Genomic DNA, 18686 nt, shown 5'->3' with positions numbered 1-18686 from the left:
CTGAACAAGAGAGCTCTAGAGCAGGGATGGGGAACCTCAGAAAAGCCCTGATGGTTCAGCTCATAGGCCTATCTGGTCCAGCAGCCTGTTTTCACAGTGGCCAACCAGATGCCCGGGGCAAGCCTGCAAGCAGGACCTGAATGCAGTCTCCCCACTAGTAATTCACAGCAACTGGTATCCAGACAAATATTGTCTCTGATACCACACTCTCCTCACCCCTGATTGTTGTCTGGTGCTAATGGGAGCTGAGATACAATGGCCTATGGAATAATGGAGTATACAGTAGGTAGAGAGAGGCTCAGATTGGGTCCTGTTCCTGCAAGTGGACTGACTGGCTTGGGCTCTAGCAAATCCCTCACTCATCTTGCTATCTTGCTCCACCCCTGTGTTGGGTGCTGCCCCTGCCTGGATTTGATAATTCTGTAATAATAATAATAATAATAATAATAATAATAATAATAATAATAATAATAATTTATTATTTATACCCCACCCATCTGGCCAGGTTCCCCCAGCCACTCTGGGCGGCTTCCAACAAAACAGAAATTCTAAAATACAGAAACACTGTAACAGTGTTTAAATGGAAAGAAGTATTCCCGCCATGTATTTCCGGCTGCTTCCTAACCCAACCCTGTTCTGTATTTGGTTTCAGGCTCTTGGGGGAAATATAATGACTGCAAGTCCAATATCTGACCTAAATCCAGTGTTTATGGCAAGTGGGAGCAAACTGACCTTGGCATCAAATGGTAAGCTTTAAGTAAGGATGGTAGATGGTGTATCATCAACCAACTTCTGGCTTGCTTAGGACAATGATAACAGCCCAGGGAATTTTGTACCTCTGTTCTTTCTGGGGTAAATCACGGAGAGCTGCAGCGCCTGTTGAGCTTTGGTGGACAACACTTGGTAACATTGCTGTAGTAGATCCTTCTTTTGCTTTGTTGATTTTGATGGTGAATCTTTCTTTCCCAGTTAATTCTGAATGCTCAGATAGTCTCAAATGCCCTCCAGATATTTTCTATCTGTACGGGATTGATGTCAATGTTCAATTGATTTCAATCAGAAAGCTGATATTTTGCAGTGTTTGGCAGTTGATATGAGGCAGTATTTTGTATTTGGCAGTATTGGTAGCTCATATGCAGTGGCGTTTCCAAGTGGTTACCAAATGTTTACACTGTTCACATATCAGCATTTGTCAAGGAACCTCTGCATTCCTGTCACAGAATCTTTGACCATTGAAGAGGATTGTAGGACCTGTTCATGGGTGCGCACTCAATTCACAAGGAATAATGTTGGGCAACTGTCCTTGTGCGCTTAAGTGTGGGCCCTAACACACCCACCCCATTGTGGTTGTGCTTTGGCAAGCTGGGTTTGCTCATATATGAGAAGCTGCTCAGACAAAACCCTCTTATTAAACCTTGCAGGGCACAACTCTCCTGTTGAAAATCATCTCCTTCCCTGTTGCATCTCACTCCAGATTGCCACTGAAGCCATCACATAACCTCAAACACTTAGGGTGTATATATGAAACCAACCTGCCTCTCAAATGTGGATACCCCACCCAACACCCCTCCCTCCTTGGCTCCCACCCAGAGAGGAAAATCTATGCTAATACAACCAAGAGAGGCCCCACCACTCCTTGCTCCTCCCTAAAGGGTGTTTCCCCTTTGGGGTCTCCCCATGCTGGGGATGCCTCCTGCCACAACAGTGCCCCCTTTTAGCCTCTGACTTGATACCAATTTCTGCCTGTCCTAGGTTCATAGTTTGCCTTCCCAAGTTTTGTCAGCAAGGATGTCCTGCTTAACCCATTTAGAGTGGTCTTCAGGAGACCCTAACCCTGCAAAAAAGATGCTTATGTGAGTCAATACCTGACAGTACACAAGAGAAAAAAACACACATTATGGGAATATACTTTACAGCATGATTGTAGCTGCTAGAATATATTCTTCCATTAAGTATAGCTCTATAGTTTCTCATTGCAGAGACTCAAAACCAGCAACACTCCCACTAAGAATGAATGAAATGGAATATGATTTCCCTACACATTCCACCCACTGTGTGCTGTCTCTCTTTTTTTGCAGAGGGAAGGAGGACTATAAGGATGGACGAGACATTCTTCACTGGTTATAGGAAGACTAAGCTTAAACCTCAGGAAATACTGCTCTCGGTTGAGATTCCCTTCAGCAGGAAGGTGAGGTGATTGGAATATAGCATTGCTTTGAAAGCTAAGTAGAGAGCAACAGTTACTTTAATGGGAAGGCAAAATCTCTCTTGGTTCTACTGATCCATCCTGGAAGGAAAGGTGGGTATGTTATGATTCCTCAGGAATGCAGGAAGATCACAAAAATGAAAGGAAAATGAAGAAAAGACGGCACTTGCTAGTTCCTAGAAAATAGCCAATATACTCCCCAGCTATTTCAAGTGAAGTACAACCCTGGGACATTTTGAAATATGCACAAGGAGGAGTATGTATGTAACACAGAGAGAGAGAAAGAGAGAAAGAGAGAAAGAGAGAGAGATTACCACATTCTTCAGCCCCCTTTGCTTTTCAGGCCCTACTTCTAGGAAAAGAGCTCATTGATTAAAAATTTTTTGATAGTTGCTCAGGATCAGCCCTTACATTTAAAATGGTATTATTCATTCATGTATTCATTGAAGGCTAACTCATCAAGTTAGCCTAATTTTCAAGGCAGCTAGTTAAAGGAACCAAGTTTGTTCCTCTTTTTTGCCTCTTTTTGACTGAAGTGAAAGCATTTGTTGGGGAATAAATTGTAAGGGTTAGTTGAGGACAAGTCCCTCTTGATCTCCTCCAGCTTACAGTAGTTTTCCAGCAATGGAATTCCATTGATTTTAAGTGAGGTCGTGTAATATTTATTTTAGGTTTTCTTTGTTTCCATTTCTCAAGGATTCAGCACTTGTTCCAATAGAGTATACCGTTATTAAGTTGGCATGGAATAACCGTTTCTGTGCCACAGATGAGGGACCAGAACGAACCTGTAATCCAGGGGTGAGGAACTCACATTCCTCCTCCTCCCAACAGGCACCACTCAATAGTCAGGGATGTTGGGAGTTGCAGCACAACGCCTGGAGGGGCACAGATTCCCCACCTCTACTCTAAATGGAAGGCAGGCCTATCCCCTTCCCCTGCTGGGTCCTTTGCTTTCCAAGATGTTAATCAGAGCCAAGTGGCTTTGTTGCCCCCTACCTGTAGAAATGTAACATACTGATAGTTTGCCTGCTCCCAAAAGGGAAATCAACAATCGGTCAGAGTTGCTGTCCTGGGAAAAGATTGTGACCTCCTCTCTCAGTGAATCAGGCTGATTTGCACTTTATGAATTTAGGTGTACCTGTGAAAATAAATAAATTAAAGCATGGCTGAGATAAGACATGGATGATATGGACGCACTTGTGAGAGAGCCAATCAATCAATCATAAGCCTGGGTTTGCTGTCACAAAAGTCTCTTCGTGGATATGTAGTCGCAGTGTGTTATGTAGTGACTGTGCAGGAGTTCTGTTGTCTTTTATATCTGTCCTCCTCCCCTCCCCGCCAAGTTCACTGACTGGTCTGGTTTGGCCCTGCCACTCTGTAATCACTGGAGGGGTAAGGGAAGAAGCTGAGAAGTAAGTGCCCCAAAGCCTATCCTCTGAAATACAACAAACAGAATAACTACATGCAGTGGAAAGTTTGAAAAGCAACAACCCCATGCTCTAAAGTGAAATGTGCTTGCATTATTTTTCATGGGAGGGCAGAGCCATATGGACCCCAGAGGTGCCGTGTCTCATGGTGTAAGATAGAAACTGGCACTGACTGCATGAAACCGTTCATTAGATTTCACTTTTCCAGTGTTATATCAGCCTCGGGAGGAATCTCTTGCCTGCTTTGCAGGAACGTGCAGCAGTGTAGTCTGAGACTCAGTACAAATAGTGCAAAGGAGGAGCCAAACACTTCATGTTTTGAATTGTTGCAGCGCAGGGGGGTGGTTTAATCCAGGGATGAGGCATCTGTGGTCCTCCAGCTATTGTGAGACTACAACTCCCATGATCCCTGACCCTTAGGCATGCTTGCTGGGGTAGATGGGAGTTGAAGTTCCACAACATCTGTTCACAGGTTCCCCATGTCTGGTTTAACATCCTTCCTATTTCTACAATTCTGTGATTCTATGTGCCAATCAGCGAATTTTGCTTTTTAGAAATACTGTATAGCTCACAGCACCCTCTGCTGTGCATACATAAAACAACATTAAGTCCTGCTCATTTTAAGAAGTCTCATTTGGACGTAGCCCTTCTGCCATCTTACATGTGGTAGTGTCACTTGATTGCATGGCAAACTGGGCACAAAACACTAAATTCTGATACTGGAGGTAATGTATAGTCAACTAGCCCAGGGCTACCTTAATCCACTCAGAACTTTGCTATCCAGACATTCCTACTTTTCTGTTAGTGACCAGTGTTCATAGAGAAGGAAGTACGTGAACAACTAGCCTTACACATTAATTTCATGCACTGTTTAGTGAAGAGGGCTAAGTTGCAGAATGAATTTAGTGTGTGATGTTGTCTTGTGTTTTTACTATTTTTTTGTGGGGAGCTGCCCAGAGTGGCTGGGGCAACCCAGTCAGATGGGCAGCAAACAAACGAACAAACGAACAAATGAATGGTTAATCTTGTTGATATGCATTAACAGCTTCTTTTTTTGCACTTGCGTGCTGCCCTGGGATGAAAATAAAATACATATTTTTAGGAACTTTTTGGTTTTTAGTTCTGTCTATAGAAATGGACTATGAACCTGTCCATTCTCTTGATCCCACCTGTGCTCAAAGAGAACAAATCAAGGCAAACATTTGTCTCCTTTTCTTCTCCTAGGGTGAATATTTCTCAGCATTCAAGCAAGCTTCAAGGCGGGAGGATGACATTGCTATAGTGACCTGTGGGATGAGAGTCCTGTTTCAAGAAGGAACTGATCAAGTGCAAGATATTAAGCTGAGCTATGGAGGAATGGCTCCCACAACTGTATTGGCTGTTAAAACTTGTCAGGAGCTCATTGGAAGGTAGGAGAATTAGACCCGGATGTTGTGTAACAGAGGAAATTCTTGTTGCACACCACCCCAATCTCCAAGTGGTGCAAGGCTCCAGGGGTTCCCGGCGTTTCCAGGGTTCGCATTTTCTTTAGAACATGGCCCAGCGGAGACTGTGGTGTCTTTATGATATATGGTTTACTGACACATATATACAACCTTGAGCCTACAGTGGAGAGGTTCACAGCATTAACACCCCCAAAGGGGCCTTGCTTCGTCCCATCTTGCAGCCTTGGATTCAAACAGATTTTCTATCTCTCTTTCCAGCTTGCTGCTTCTTCTTCTGGCTCACATCACTTCACTCTTCAACTCTCACATTGTCCTTCTAACTATCTGTGAGCTGAGGGCTCATTTGCCATCTCACACAGACCCCCTTTTCATTATTCCCCTTCATGGCCACATCGCCTGGGTGATCACCTCATCAGGAAGCTAGTGTGGCTTATATTTCAAAGCTTGCTGGATCTAGGGGTTAGAAGGGTCTTTGCATATGTCCTACCCTTCCAGAAAAAACAAAACAAAAAACAACCCTTATGTACCTGCATGAGAGTCTTGGGTGCCAAACCCCTTGCTGACAGTTTCTGCTACCGTGTTTTTATTTATTTTTTCTTAGATTTGTATACCACCCTTCATGAAAAGATCTCGGGGCAGTTCACAAGATGAAAATACAAGATAAATGTTGACACCGCTGGTTCTTTTGCCCTTCCCCATCAGCAATGCAGATGCATTGGAGATAAACACGGTCTAAGTTAGCAATAGGGAACCTGTGGCTATCCTTATGTTATTAGACTGCAACTCCTATCATCCCTGACCATGCTGACTAGAGTTGATGGGAGCTGGAAAACCCCACATAATCCAGAGGGCTACAGCTCCCCTGACCTGGCCTAAGGACTGTGGAACAAATGAAATGAGTTTTGGGTTAATTTATGGTTTATGCCCCTACAGGGAGTGGAAGGAAAAGCTCTTGCAGGAAGCCTGTCGCCTGCTGGCTGGCGAAATGAACCTGTCCCCTTCAGCCCCGGGTGGCATGGTGGACTTCCGACGGACCCTTGTCCTCAGCTTCTTCTTCAAGTTCTATCTCACGGTGCTTCAGAAATTAGGCAGGGAACTCAATGGCAACGTGAGTGGTTCTATCCTCTTGCCGGGTTGAGGGTTCAGCAGGAATCCATAGTGTGTAGAGACAGATTCTATTGAATTCTAGGGGTTCCTTTAGAAATTGGCATACTAGAAGGCTGGAATGGGGAGCCTGTGGTTCTTTCAATATTGTTGGACTCCCATCAGCCCCAGCAGGCATAGCCAGTTATCAATACCTGGAAAGCCACAAGTTGCCCATCTCCACAACAGAGGAAATAAGACTTTTGTGGTAGGTGTTTTGCACTGTAGGTTCTGGGTCCTTGAAGCTTTGTGGCCTTTCTAAGGCTATGAAGGCATGGTCTGAAGTGGGCAGTTGTCATAACAGACTAAAAGAGGAGGAGGAGGGAAAGGGGGAAATCTGGAAAGGAAAAGGGGACTTGCTCCTTACTCAAATCACTCCTCTCTCAAACAGTTAAGTGATGGACCAAAACTGGAACTTTGGGTGATTTGATTTTTTTCCACAAGTCACAAAGAGGGAAAGTTGCATAGGTAGTATTAGCTGTTCATACGTTTTTTGGGTTTTTTGTTTTTTAACAAATGCTCTGTGCAAAATACAAGAGGCATATGAGTAAGCTAACAAAGGATTTTCAATATGTTTTTACAGAATAATCTTGCTGACACGGTCCCTGCTAGGTATGCCAGCGCCACTCAATTATTTCACAAGGATCCTGTTAAAAATGTACAGTTTTTCCAGGTAAGTAAGAGGAACCAAATGATCAAGACAGGATCATGCCTTCCAGTTCCCAGCTTTATAAGATGTGCTACTCTTTGTCTCCGTTGCCCAGGTCTCATATTGATCAAGAACTTCTCCCCATTCTTACTTTGGCCTTCTTTCCTCTTATTTATTTGTTTAAATGAGCACTTCTTCCTACATAGAACGAGCTCTCCGAGAGGCTGAATGTGATGATGATGATTGCTCTAAGCATCCTCATGGCCCCACTGCCAGTACTGGAATTTTAGACTTTGGAGAAGATACTATATTTGCCAGCAAGATTAGCATCAACGTTTGACCATTAGTCCTGGGCATGTATGACCAGCCTTTGGTTTTGTTACAGGAGGTGCCTCCTGGGCAGTCCGTTGAAGACATGGTGGGAAGACCCCTTGTGCATCTTTCAGCTGCGAAGCAAGCAAGCGGGGAGGCAGTCTATTGTGACGACATTCCTCACTATGAGAATGAGCTGTACCTAACACTAGTTACCAGCACCAAAGCCCATGCCAAGATTGTGTATGTATTGCTTCTGCAGCAGAAATATTTTCTTACGCTAGTGATAGCCAAGTGCCCACCACTCTGACAGTTGGAAGATCACTTCCGAGGCACCAGGCACCTCTGCTTCCGCCGCTCTCAAGAATGTTACAAAAAAACAAAACAAAACAAGACCCCCCCAAACCCCCCACGTGTAGCCAATTTCCATCACTGAGAGTAGCTTGCAAGCTGATGGGCTGGAAAAGTCAAGCTGTGCTGTGACTCCAGTCTGCCACATGGCAGCTGGGCAATTTAGGCTTTGGGACTTTGGCCAAACTTTCTCTAGAGAATCCTTTCTTCAGAGACTGCTTACATGAGCTGTGGGGCTAGATGACATAGAGTAATTCTTCTCTGTGCTGTTCTGTTTCCTCAGTTCTATTGACACCACAGAGGCCCGGAATGTCCCTGGTTTTGTCTGTTTTGTCTCCGCTAAGGATGTTCCAGGGAGTAACGTCTCTGGGATTGCTAATGATGAAACCGTCTTTGCAAAGGACACTGTATGTAGTTACCTTTTTTCTTCCTTTTGTAAAATGTGCAAAGCTGTACCTAAGGCAAGAGTGGCTCAGACTGTGGGCCAGATTTGGCCTGCCAGCCCCAACTGCTTTCTAAGATCTGATCTGTAAATAAAGTGCCAAGTACCACAACCTCCTCCTCCTCTGATATAAAGATATTGATATCATATCTTTAACAGCAACAATGCCCCTCTCCAAAAAATACCCCAGACCAAGAGTCTGTTTAGCAGCCTCAACTTTTGTAGTTGGAGTCAGTCAGGGCCTCACTTTCCCATGCCAGGTGAAAAAGGCCTGCAAGGCAGGGAGCAGGTCTTCCAGGACTTGAAGCCAAAACTGGAGATAAGATAGGAGACAGAGAGTGCCCTGAATCTCCACTTCAAGTCAGCATTTCAAACTACATTAACTGCTGAGTTGGTGGGGGGATGCTGGGGTTTTTTTTACCCTTGAAGAGGAGGCATTCTCACCAAGCTTAATCTCCTGATGCTTGAGATCAGGAGATAAAATCCACCTGCCTGTTCTTTAGAAAGGATATTCCCAAATACCGGTATTTGTTTATGTTTACTACATAAAGGCTTCCAGTACCCTTTCACCCCTGTACTCCCCTTCAGAAATTAATGGAAGAAATTCTGTAGTGAATTAGTAGATCTGTGCATGTTCCAAAAAAAGAAAAAAGAAAACAAAAAATGGGAAGAGAACCTCTACTAATGAAGGAGGATACGTGGGACAAGGGCTGGAATTAAAATCATTGCACAGATAACCTGAAAACTAATTGCAGGATGTTGATGCCTCCCTGATGAAATATTAACAGTTATGCATGTCAGGAACTTCTTAGTAGAATTCTAAGCATTGGAATTAATGGCAGAAAATAGGATCCAGGCACAAACTTGCTGTACTTGAAATGATAATCAAGGGGAATCAAGCTGGTGCAGACATAATTGTGCAAGGCTTCCATCTTGTATACCACTCCTATGTGAAAAACAAGTACTTCCACTTGAACTCAGTGGGTCACTTCTGATTGTGTGCATTGAAGTTTTACCTCCTACTGTTATTTAACTGCATATCTTAATTCAAAATCCTGCCCCGCCCCCTTTAAATGAAGATGCATTTCAAAGATACTGTATCCAAATTGAAATGCCACCGCACAAATAACAAAATGGAACTGAGATTCCCAGAAGTCAATGAATAAATTGAAGTCTTTTGACTTTTAGGTCACATGCGTTGGCCACATTATTGGTGGAATATTGGCAGACACACAAGAACATTCCCGAAGAGCTGCCAGAGCAGTGAAGATCACATATGAAGACCTTACGCCTATTGTCACCATTCAGGTAATGTGACACTACTGCAATCCCCTTCTGAATGATTAGTTTTTTAAAAATCATTTGGAGGCAGCTATTTGAGTTTTTACTATTATGATTCTGATATGGATGGGTGAAAATAGAAAGAGAGACTTAGGACACAGAATATTCCTTTTATGTAATAATTTATTTAGTTCCATACAGCTACTCTCTGTGTGCTTAATAATAATAATAATAATAATAATAATAATTTATTTATACCCCGCCCATCTGGCTGGGTTTCCCCAGCCACTCTGGGCGGCTTCCAACAGAAAAATAAAACACAGCAATCTATTAAACATTAAAAGCCTCCCTGAACAGGGAGCCTGTGTATAGCCTGTGTTCTTTCCATACAGGGCAGTCTTTTTCTGCTCTTGGGCCCCTTCTGATGTACAGACGTTGGCCCCTACTCCATTGTGTTTTTGCTACATGCACAAAGCCTATTCCTCATAGGCCAGAGCCATACAATCTATATCCCCTAGCAGATGGTCCCAGATGGTCTCCCGTCCAAGTGTTGGCTAGACCCAGACTTGCTTAGCTCCAGCAGGACATCACTTGTGATTTTAAATGAAAGCTTGGCAGCAGTCATGGGATTATATCCAGTGCTGGGCAGGTGGACATCTGCAGAGTAACTATAGAGGTCCACTTCCTCTTCTCCATCTTGCAACCCACCATACACCCTCAAAACCTGCTCTGGAGGTCCTGCAAACCTCTGGAGAAGATTTTGAGGGCTCGCTGGAGGCTGCACTGTGGAAGTGAGTAAGGGAAAGTCCTGTTATGTGAGTGGATGTCTGTTGCACTTATTTCAGTGGCAAGGTTGGATATTGATGTTAATCCTGATGAATAGGGCATGCAAGTAGGGTGACTGCATCCAATACAGAGATGGATCCTGAAGCTCTGGGAGTTGTGAAGAACAGGGAATTGGGTTGTGTGCTGCTTTTTTCACGCCTGCAACACTTACACTGCTTCACCAAAGTGTTTTTTCTTTTACACAACAAGCAGAGGGCCTCTGTTTTGTATTGCCCCTAATCCTTCCAGATGCAAAATAGGTGGGGTTACATTTTAGAATTGACCCAACCTTGGCTAAGTTATGCAGCACCTTATCAAGCAGAATGGAAAGGCAGAGATTTGAGGGCCTCTATACACAGCAAGCAAAGCTGTCTGTTTCATGTCCAAATATCCATCATCTTCCTGTAATTTTCCCAGGAAGCCATTGAAAAACAGTCCTTCTTTAAGCTTGTGAGGAAGATTGAGAAAGGGAACATCCAGAAAGGATTTGAAGAGGCTGATCATATTGTGGAAGGTGAGATTCATTTTTCTTCTTTATAAGGTTATGTGCATCTAAGAAAATCATTAGGTTATGAATCACACTAGTGTAACAAGCTTGAGATTCCGATTCTGGAAAAATGGTTAGAAATGGGGGAGCCATCAGTAGAACACGTTGGTTTGGTCCACGATTTGGCCCAAGCTCTCCCCATTTCCCAGAATTGGGTGGAACCTGACAACATTTCCTTGAGCAAACTGGTTGGTTGGAGGCTCCCAACTTGTCTGAGGGCTCCTCCAGGATTTTTTTCCTGATTTGCTTGCACCAAGCTTACATTGTGGAGGTTGGAGTGTATCTGATCTTCAGATATGTGTGTGGGGAAGTTCTGTGACAAGGAGTGTTCATCCTGCTTGAAGAGTGTTTATACATCTCCCCATTATCATTTGTTCATTCCACACTTTTCAATTCATTCCCCCCCATCAACTTCTTAAGTGAAAAAGCCCATTTCTTCTTAAAAGTAGTTTTGTTGCACTTGAATTGTGTGCAAATCTAAATGTCCTGGTATGCGCGCTTGAAACCCACCCACCTACAAAATACCGGCAGTTGGCTGTTGACTGCTCTGGCTAAGAGCACAATGGAGTGGTCTCTACTCTGGGAGGTGTGGCTCCTTTGAGGGCTCTTGCGATGGGAGACTGTAGACTGTTTCATGCCAGCGGTGTGAAAGTCCAGGGAATCCAGTTTCTTCCTGTTAAGAAGAAATTAAAGAGAAGAGGGAAGGAAGAGAGATTGTTTGGGAATTGGCAGAAGTGCTGTAGGTGGCAGCAAGGTGGTGAAGGCAAGTGATAGACACAGGATCTTCATTTCCTCCTGAGCCCTTAGATTTTGAGCACTCAAAAGAAGAAATTTGGTGGCTGGGAGGCTCATTTAAGTCCCAAATAATCCTTTGTACTTAAATAGTTGCTACATTGGGAGGTTTCTTCTTTCCCCCTTCCAGGTGAGATATATATGGGTGGACAGGAGCATTTTTATCTGGAGTCTCACTGCACTATTGCTGTGCCAAAGAAAGAAGATGGAGAAATGGAGCTCTTTGTATCTACCCAGAACCTAGCAAAGACACAGGTGAGAAAGAGAAAGTGTTAAGCTGGCTTGTGAAAGTGTTAAGCTGGCAAATGAAGCCGTGAAATTGAAGCACAAAACCTGTGCGATATTGCTGAACAAAAATCCACCTGGTTCGCATAAGTTGAAATATACTCGGAGTCGAGAGTGAATTTCATGCTCTTTATTCAGCTCGTAGTCATCAAGGAGAAGAAGAGAAGAATGGCCCTTTTCCCAAAACCATCTGCTTATATACATTATTTACACAATGGGCCTTGCGTGATTGGCTACTTCAGGGCTACACCTGCGGGCCAATCAGTTTGTGGATTGACTTCTGCCAGCAGCCTGATTGGCTGTTCCTGCAGGCTAATCAGGTTGCGGATTCACTTCTGCCAGCAGCCTGATTGGCTGTTCCTGCAGGCCAATCAGGTTGCGGATTCACTTCCACCTGGAGTTGGATTGGGTGGCTCCTGCGGACCAATCAGACTGCTGATTCTGGATCCTATTGTTCTATGATTCAGCTCAGTACATAACATAAGTGCTTTGCGATTATGTTTGTCTCCTTTTATAAATACTGGATGCTTATGAAGGAGCCACAGGGCAGCAGTGCAGTAGAGGCACCCTGTGGTTTTTGTGGAGTACCATCTTTTGTTGTTCTGTGATTTGAGGTTGCCCAAAGTGGTGAGATTCAGTCTCCTTGGCCAGCTTGGTTAGCAGGAATTTATGGCCTGGCCTTCTATGAATTTGTGCGACTTCAGTTTATTTGTGGCACACCCATTTCCACCACAGAAGTATTCTACCTAAGATGTGGAGCCATCTGCTGGTTGGGACAAACTACACATGATGTTAAACGCATATTTGCATCTAACATGCAGGCTTTTAAAAGCGCATTAGCACCGGTGCAGGATGGGCTGAAAATTAATGGGATCAGAGAAACAGAATGTAACATTTCCCTCCTCTGCTATAGACCTTTGTACCAGTGGGGTATCCACCAATACAGATGTTAATTTCAGTAGAGGGATTTTCCTCAGCCTACGTTTTACTTGAATATTAGCTGCTGAGAATCATTAGTGGGGAGAGTACTATTGCATTTGGGTCCCTCCCATAGGCATCTGGCTCTTCTCATGTTTTTAGGACAGCAGCCGGGGAAATAAAGCATTAAAAATAAATTTCTGCCTGCCTGCCTGCCTGCCCTGAAACCACAACTTATCAGCACCTCCCCTGATGATGCTATTTGCACTTGAAAACAAAAGAAAACTCTGCATGATTTGCACTTTGAAAAAGCTGCATGTTTGTGGAGAAATTGAGGCATTTATATTTTATTCTTCAAAGCTACCAGTCCTTCTTTCCCACTCAACTTTGTAAAATGTCCTATGTAAATAAATAGACACCAAAGAGACTTGTGCTATTAATTACAGGTGAGCCAGTAAGCTGGCCAAAGATGTTTCAGAGCAGTACTATAAATTCCAGTGAGATGCTCATTAATTGGTGACACTGTGTTGTAGTGTATATATACATGTCTTTTCAAGAGTAGGATTGCTCTTGTGCAGGCACCCCCAAACTTCGGCCCTCCAGATGTTTTGGACTACAATTCCCATCATCCCCGACCACTGGTCCTGTTAGCTAGGGATCATGGGAGTTGTAGGCCAAAACATCTGGAGGGCCGCAGTTTGGGGATGCCTGCTCTTGTGTCTTGTTCTCAGTGACTCTATTGTTGCCTGTAGGCTGATGTGTTTCTGGTTTTTTGGTATCAGGAATTTGTTGCCAATGCCTTAGGAGTCCCGTCAAATCGAATTGTGGTTCGAGTCAAGAGAATGGGAGGAGGATTTGGAGGCAAAGAGACAAGAAGCACCATTGTCTCTACAGCTGTAGCAGTGGCTGCAGATAAGTAAGTTGTGATGAATGGGGCTTCTGATTGGCCACATTGGGATAACCTGAAATTGAATATTAGGGTGACTCTTTGTTGTTATAAGAAGATCAAGATAATGGACTTGTTTTGTAGAACATTTACTTGGGCAGGATGGTTGTCCTCCTCCTTTCACCACTTAGGAGTTCATAACTCTGCAGTGATTCTGAGAACATCACATAAGAACCCAAGAAGAGCCCGCTGGATCAGACCAATGGCCCGTCTACCCAGCATCCTGCTCTCAGTGGCCACCCAGTTGTCTGTGGGAAACCCACAAGCACAATAGCACCCTCCCCTCCTGAGGTTTCCAGCAATTGTTCTTCAGAAGCATTTCCGCCTCTGACTGTGCAGACAGAGCAATAGCCATCATAGCTAGCCGGCACTGATATGCTTTTCCTCCATTAATTCATCTGATCCTCTTTTAAAGCCATCCTAGATGATACTGGAGAAGATCTCCATTTTCTGTCATGCATATAGCCTCCTATTTGAGAGGGGTCTTCCACCTGAAAGCTCAAAGGCAAGGGAAAATTGTGGAAAATTTTCCATTCCTTTGTAAGAGACGGAGACAGTGTGAACTAGACATCCACATGACTGAGCACTTTGTGCAACACCGTCTTTATTTGTGTTGCTATAAGCATTGGGGGGGGGGGTTGACAACTCTTCTCCAGCATGGGGAAGAGCAGCAGCCCCCACTGCTGTGAAGGAACATGATGGAAACCAGTTTACAGTGGAATTTGACTTCTGACTTTTTTTGCTATTAATTATAAATGTGGTGAGGTATTGTAAATGGTCAGCCCACCCACATCTTGTTTACCAAGGACTAAGTTTTGCAGTCATTGGACTCCTGGATCAACAGGCTAAGGGGATTCCCCCTTCCCAACACAGCTTTGATACTCAGAACTATTTATATCTTCCCTGGGATAGCCTGCCTCTCTCCCTACTTCACAATGGAACATGCTTTTCTGAGTTTCAGATGTTAGCCCCAGTTCAAAAGCGGGTCTTCAATGTGGTTGAAACTAAATCCAGAAACAAATATTTTCCCTTTTTTTGTGAGGGGTTTTTTGTGTTCTTTTAGGGGTTTTTTGGTCCTTTTTTATATCTCCCTTTTGTTAAAAGAAATTTGAACAAGACTTTTCATAAAAGACTTGTTTTTAAAAATAAAATAATAAAATAAAATAATAAAATATAAAATAAAGAACTGCAAGGATGAAGTTACAGGTAGGTAGCCGTGTTGGTCTGAGTCGAAGCAAAATAAAAAAATTCCTTCAGTAGCACCTTAAAGACCAACTAAGTTTATATTTTGGTATGAGCTTTCGTGTGCATGCACACTTCTTCAGATACACTAGAAACAGAAGTGTCAGACCCTAAATATATACAGAGGGTAGAGGGGGTGGGTGGGAATGGGAGATGGGCTGATGGGAGTGGTAAACCTGTAGATGGGTGTTAATGGCTGCTGATGGCTGCAATTAGTCCTGGGCTGAGGTGCTAAAGAAAGCTTGATCATGCATAATGAGATAAGAATCCGATATCTCTATTCATCCCAGGTGCTTCCATGGTTTTAAGCTTGGTAATGATACATCAGGAACCATAAGACTGAAAAACCAGTAGGAGAACACTTCAATCTCCCAGGACATTCTATACAAGATCTCAAAGCAGCTGTTTTATTACAGAGAAATTTCAGGAACAGACTGGAAAGGGAAGTTGCTGAATTGGAAATCATTACCAAGCTTAAAACCATGGAAGCACCTGGGATGAATAGAGATATCGGATTCTTATCTCATTATGCATGATCAAGCTTTCTTTAGCACCTCAGCCCAGGACTAATTGCAGCCATCAGCAGCCATTAACACCCATCTACAGGTTTACCACTCCCATCAGCCCATCTCCCATTCCCACCCACCCCCTCCACCCTCTGTATATATATAGGGTCTGACACTTCTGTTTCTAGTGTATCTGAAGAAGTGTGCATGCACACGAAAGCTCATACCAAAATATAAACTTAGTTGGTCTTTAAGGTGCTACTGAAGGATTTTTTTTATTTTGCAAGGATGAAGGACCAGCATTGGCTGGTACAATTGGGAGGTGAAGGAGTAAGAGCATAATTTTATTGGAGGCGGCGTGGCGTTGGGGTGGGGTGTAGTGACTTCAAAGCTGTTGTGGGGGCGGAGGAGCAGAGCTGGACAGTAATAGGTCACTGACGGACAAGTCAGAAAAACTCAAGCCAAATTTAACTTGATCTAGCATGTTCATCTTCAGGAGACTCTAGGAAAAGTAGGCGAAAAGTATCTTCATGGTTCACTGCAAGAGAAGAATTCCTTCTTCTAAGATAAGCCAAAAACAAAAACAAGCTTAATTATTAAAGTGAGACTGTTAATTTTCAACACAGTTAGTTCTGGAAGCTTTGCCAACACACTAATTCTGCATCACAGAAGCTACCAGAACCACCTGGAACCCACTGGATTCCTGCAAGTTCAACGGTGGATGTTATTGGACTAAATGTTATTGGACTAAACTCACATCATCCCTGAGCATTGGCCAAGCTGGACCAATGTACATATCAAATTTGTGTTTTCAGGATCACTGCTGTAGTCTGTTTTAACTGTTTTTAATCTAAATATTAAACTCTTGTAATCTGCCCTGGGGCATGCTGATGAAGAGCAGGTAATAAATTTAAGAATGACAATGCAATAGGATTTGGAGTTCAACATCTGGGAGACCATAGTTTTGCCACCACTGATGCAGAACTTCTGGATTTCAAACAGGCTCTGGAAGGTGTGAGGGATCCAACCTTCAAATTAGAACTATAGAATAAGATAATTAGTACTGGGTACTTTAGGCAGAGAAAAGAGCAGAGCCTTTAAATGCAAGCCCTACAATAATTTGTTTTAAAGTGGCAATTCCAATTCAGTGGCATTGCCCAAATTCAGAAATTCTGGAAATGGATCAGTGAGTAAGATTCATGAAATAACAGGGATTTGGGAGGCTATAGCATTACTTCCCGTGCCTTTGAAAGAACTTGGAACAAGACATTTACTGATGGAAGCAAAGTGATTGATTAAAAACACTGGGAAGTGAAAGATCTACCATTAATTAAAATATGGAGAAATAAATGTTAGGATGTTTCCAGCTGTCCACAATAGACTTATTAGATAAAGAGGAAGGATGATAAAGTACACAGGGTTCCTCCATGATTTTTTTCAATATTGGAGCAGACACACTGAAATATTAATTACAGCTTTGTCAATGAGACAACCGCACAAATTGATGAACTGGGCACAAGGCAAGAACATTTTTTAAAATTTTCCCAGGCCTTCTAACTTATGTTGTAGCTTCATATTGTTTTAGCCCTGTGGCATTTAAATTTCTCTGCCTTTTAGTTTTAATTCATTAAGGCTGCCCTCCTGTGTGCATTTATCCGGGAATAAGCTACACTGAACACAGTGTGATTTACTTCTGAATAAATATGCATATGTTGTTAGTGCTGCAAAATCTTTCCCCCTTTACTCTATTTCAAAGTCATTTTTTTATAATGATGCTGTATATTCAGTGATCTTGTCTCACCTGGCATTTTATTAAGTTATTGTAAGTTTATTTTTGATTTTTTTAAACCCTGTAAGCTATTCAAATTCTGTTTTTGGCATTGCCTCTAAATTGTATGTATGTATGAAAATAAATTGTGTCAATCACCATATTTTTTTGCTCCATAAGACGCACTTAGTTTTCTGAGGAGGAAAGGGGGAAAGCCCTGTTTTTTTGGGGATCAGCTCACAGTTTTGCAGCTTCTTTTGCAAAGAGGAAAAGCCCCATTTTTAAAGGATCAGCTCAAAGTTGTTGAGTTTACTTTGCAAAGGGAAAAAATCCTGTTCAACTCCCAGTTCTGCAGCTTCTGATAATCTAATCAGCCAGATAATCCAATCAGCCAGTCACATGTTGCTGGGGAAACAAACAGCCTCCCTCTGCAGAATGTTCAACAACGGAGGCCTGGGCAAGGGGCCGGGTCCGGAAGGGAGCTAGTGTCCCTTATCTTCCTCCCCGATCTCTTGAAATCAGCTGCTGAGTGGCTTCGCTCCATAAGACGCACAGACATTTCTCCTTACTTTTTAGGAGGAAAAAAGTGTGTCTTATGGAGCGAGAAATGCGGCATATGACACAGGCTCATTCTCAGCCTGATTTTGGTCCCCTTACAGGACTGGTCGCCCAGTAAGATGCATGCTGGATCGAGACGAAGATATGCTGATTTCTGGTGGAAGACATCCCTTTTTGGGGCAGTATAAGGTAAATTGAAATGTTGGTTGTTGTTTTAAGAGAAGTATGCCATCTTGGGAAGGTCACATTAAAAATGTCAGGGGATCTTTAGGTACAATGCATTGTTCATTCCTACACAACAGGGATGGCCAACCTTTTTTCAGCTGACGCCACAGTCACCCATTGCCAACCCTGTGGGGGCTGCATGTCAAAGATGGGTGTGGCCAAAGTGGTTGACTTGGAGTATAGAGCATTTGGAGATATATGGACCACCAATATTAGCAGTACAGACATCCCTTGGATCTCAAGCGTCTTGGCTCCCGAACAAATCAGCTCCTAAACGATCGAAACCCGGAAGTGAGTGTTCCGGTTTTCGAATGTTCTTTTGGAAGCTGAACTTCTGATGGGGCTTCCGTGGCTTCCGATTGGCTGCAGGAGCTTCAGTTTCTGAACGTTTTGGTAGTCGAACGGACTTCCGGAACGGATTCTATTCAACTTCCAAAGTACGACTGTATGTGGAAGGCTGCAGATAGGGAGAAGAACACCACTGAACAGGACTGCTGGAATCTACCAGTAGCTATATTGGTATCCTGTATTGGATATTGGTATATCCTGAAGAGCCACTGCCAGTCAGTGTAGACAGTAGTGAGCTAGATGGACCAAAGGATCTGACAGCTTCCTAGATTTGTTTCTTCCTAAAAAAAAACATCTGTAATTGTAACAGGTGAATTCTGTATTCCTCCATCCTTTGTTTCTTCCAGGTTGGCTTTAAGAAGAATGGAAGGATTACTAGTCTAGACGTGTCATATTACAGCAATGGAGGGAATTCTGTTGATCTTTCTCATGGCGTGAGTCAAGGATACATTCTGCTCTGTTTCATTTCT

At 43.2% G+C, this 18686-nt stretch overlaps 1 protein-coding gene across 7 annotated transcripts in view; it reads left to right on the top strand.

Annotated features, from left to right (window-relative positions):
• The window catches only part of XDH (xanthine dehydrogenase), a 72424-nt gene that overhangs the window by 25994 nt on the left and 27744 nt on the right, over window positions 1-18686 (top strand). For all 7 annotated transcript variants that reach the window (XR_015949120.1, XR_015949119.1, XM_088666620.1 and 4 more), the window contains exons 13-25: window positions 653-746; window positions 2079-2188; window positions 4858-5042; window positions 6012-6186; window positions 6805-6894; window positions 7256-7425; window positions 7817-7940; window positions 9164-9283; window positions 10499-10595; window positions 11551-11675; window positions 13406-13539; window positions 17745-17832; window positions 18564-18650. Coding sequence is in view for 5 of the 7 variants with exons in the window: in XM_088666620.1 (XP_088522746.1) it covers window positions 653-746; window positions 2079-2188; window positions 4858-5042; window positions 6012-6186; window positions 6805-6894; window positions 7256-7425; window positions 7817-7940; window positions 9164-9283; window positions 10499-10595; window positions 11551-11675; window positions 13406-13539; window positions 17745-17832; window positions 18564-18650 (1599 nt within the window). In the remaining 2 variants the exon portion in view is untranslated. The remainder of the gene's footprint in view (window positions 1-652; window positions 747-2078; window positions 2189-4857; window positions 5043-6011; window positions 6187-6804; window positions 6895-7255; window positions 7426-7816; window positions 7941-9163; window positions 9284-10498; window positions 10596-11550; window positions 11676-13405; window positions 13540-17744; window positions 17833-18563; window positions 18651-18686) is intronic.

The sequence above is a fragment of the Zootoca vivipara genome, chromosome 3, assembly GCF_965207765.1.
Source record: "Zootoca vivipara chromosome 3, rZooViv2.hap1.1, whole genome shotgun sequence".
Taxonomy (NCBI): Eukaryota; Metazoa; Chordata; class Lepidosauria; order Squamata; family Lacertidae; genus Zootoca; species Zootoca vivipara.
Note: the sequence above shows the minus strand (reverse complement) of the source record. Positions and strands in the feature narration are given on the sequence as shown.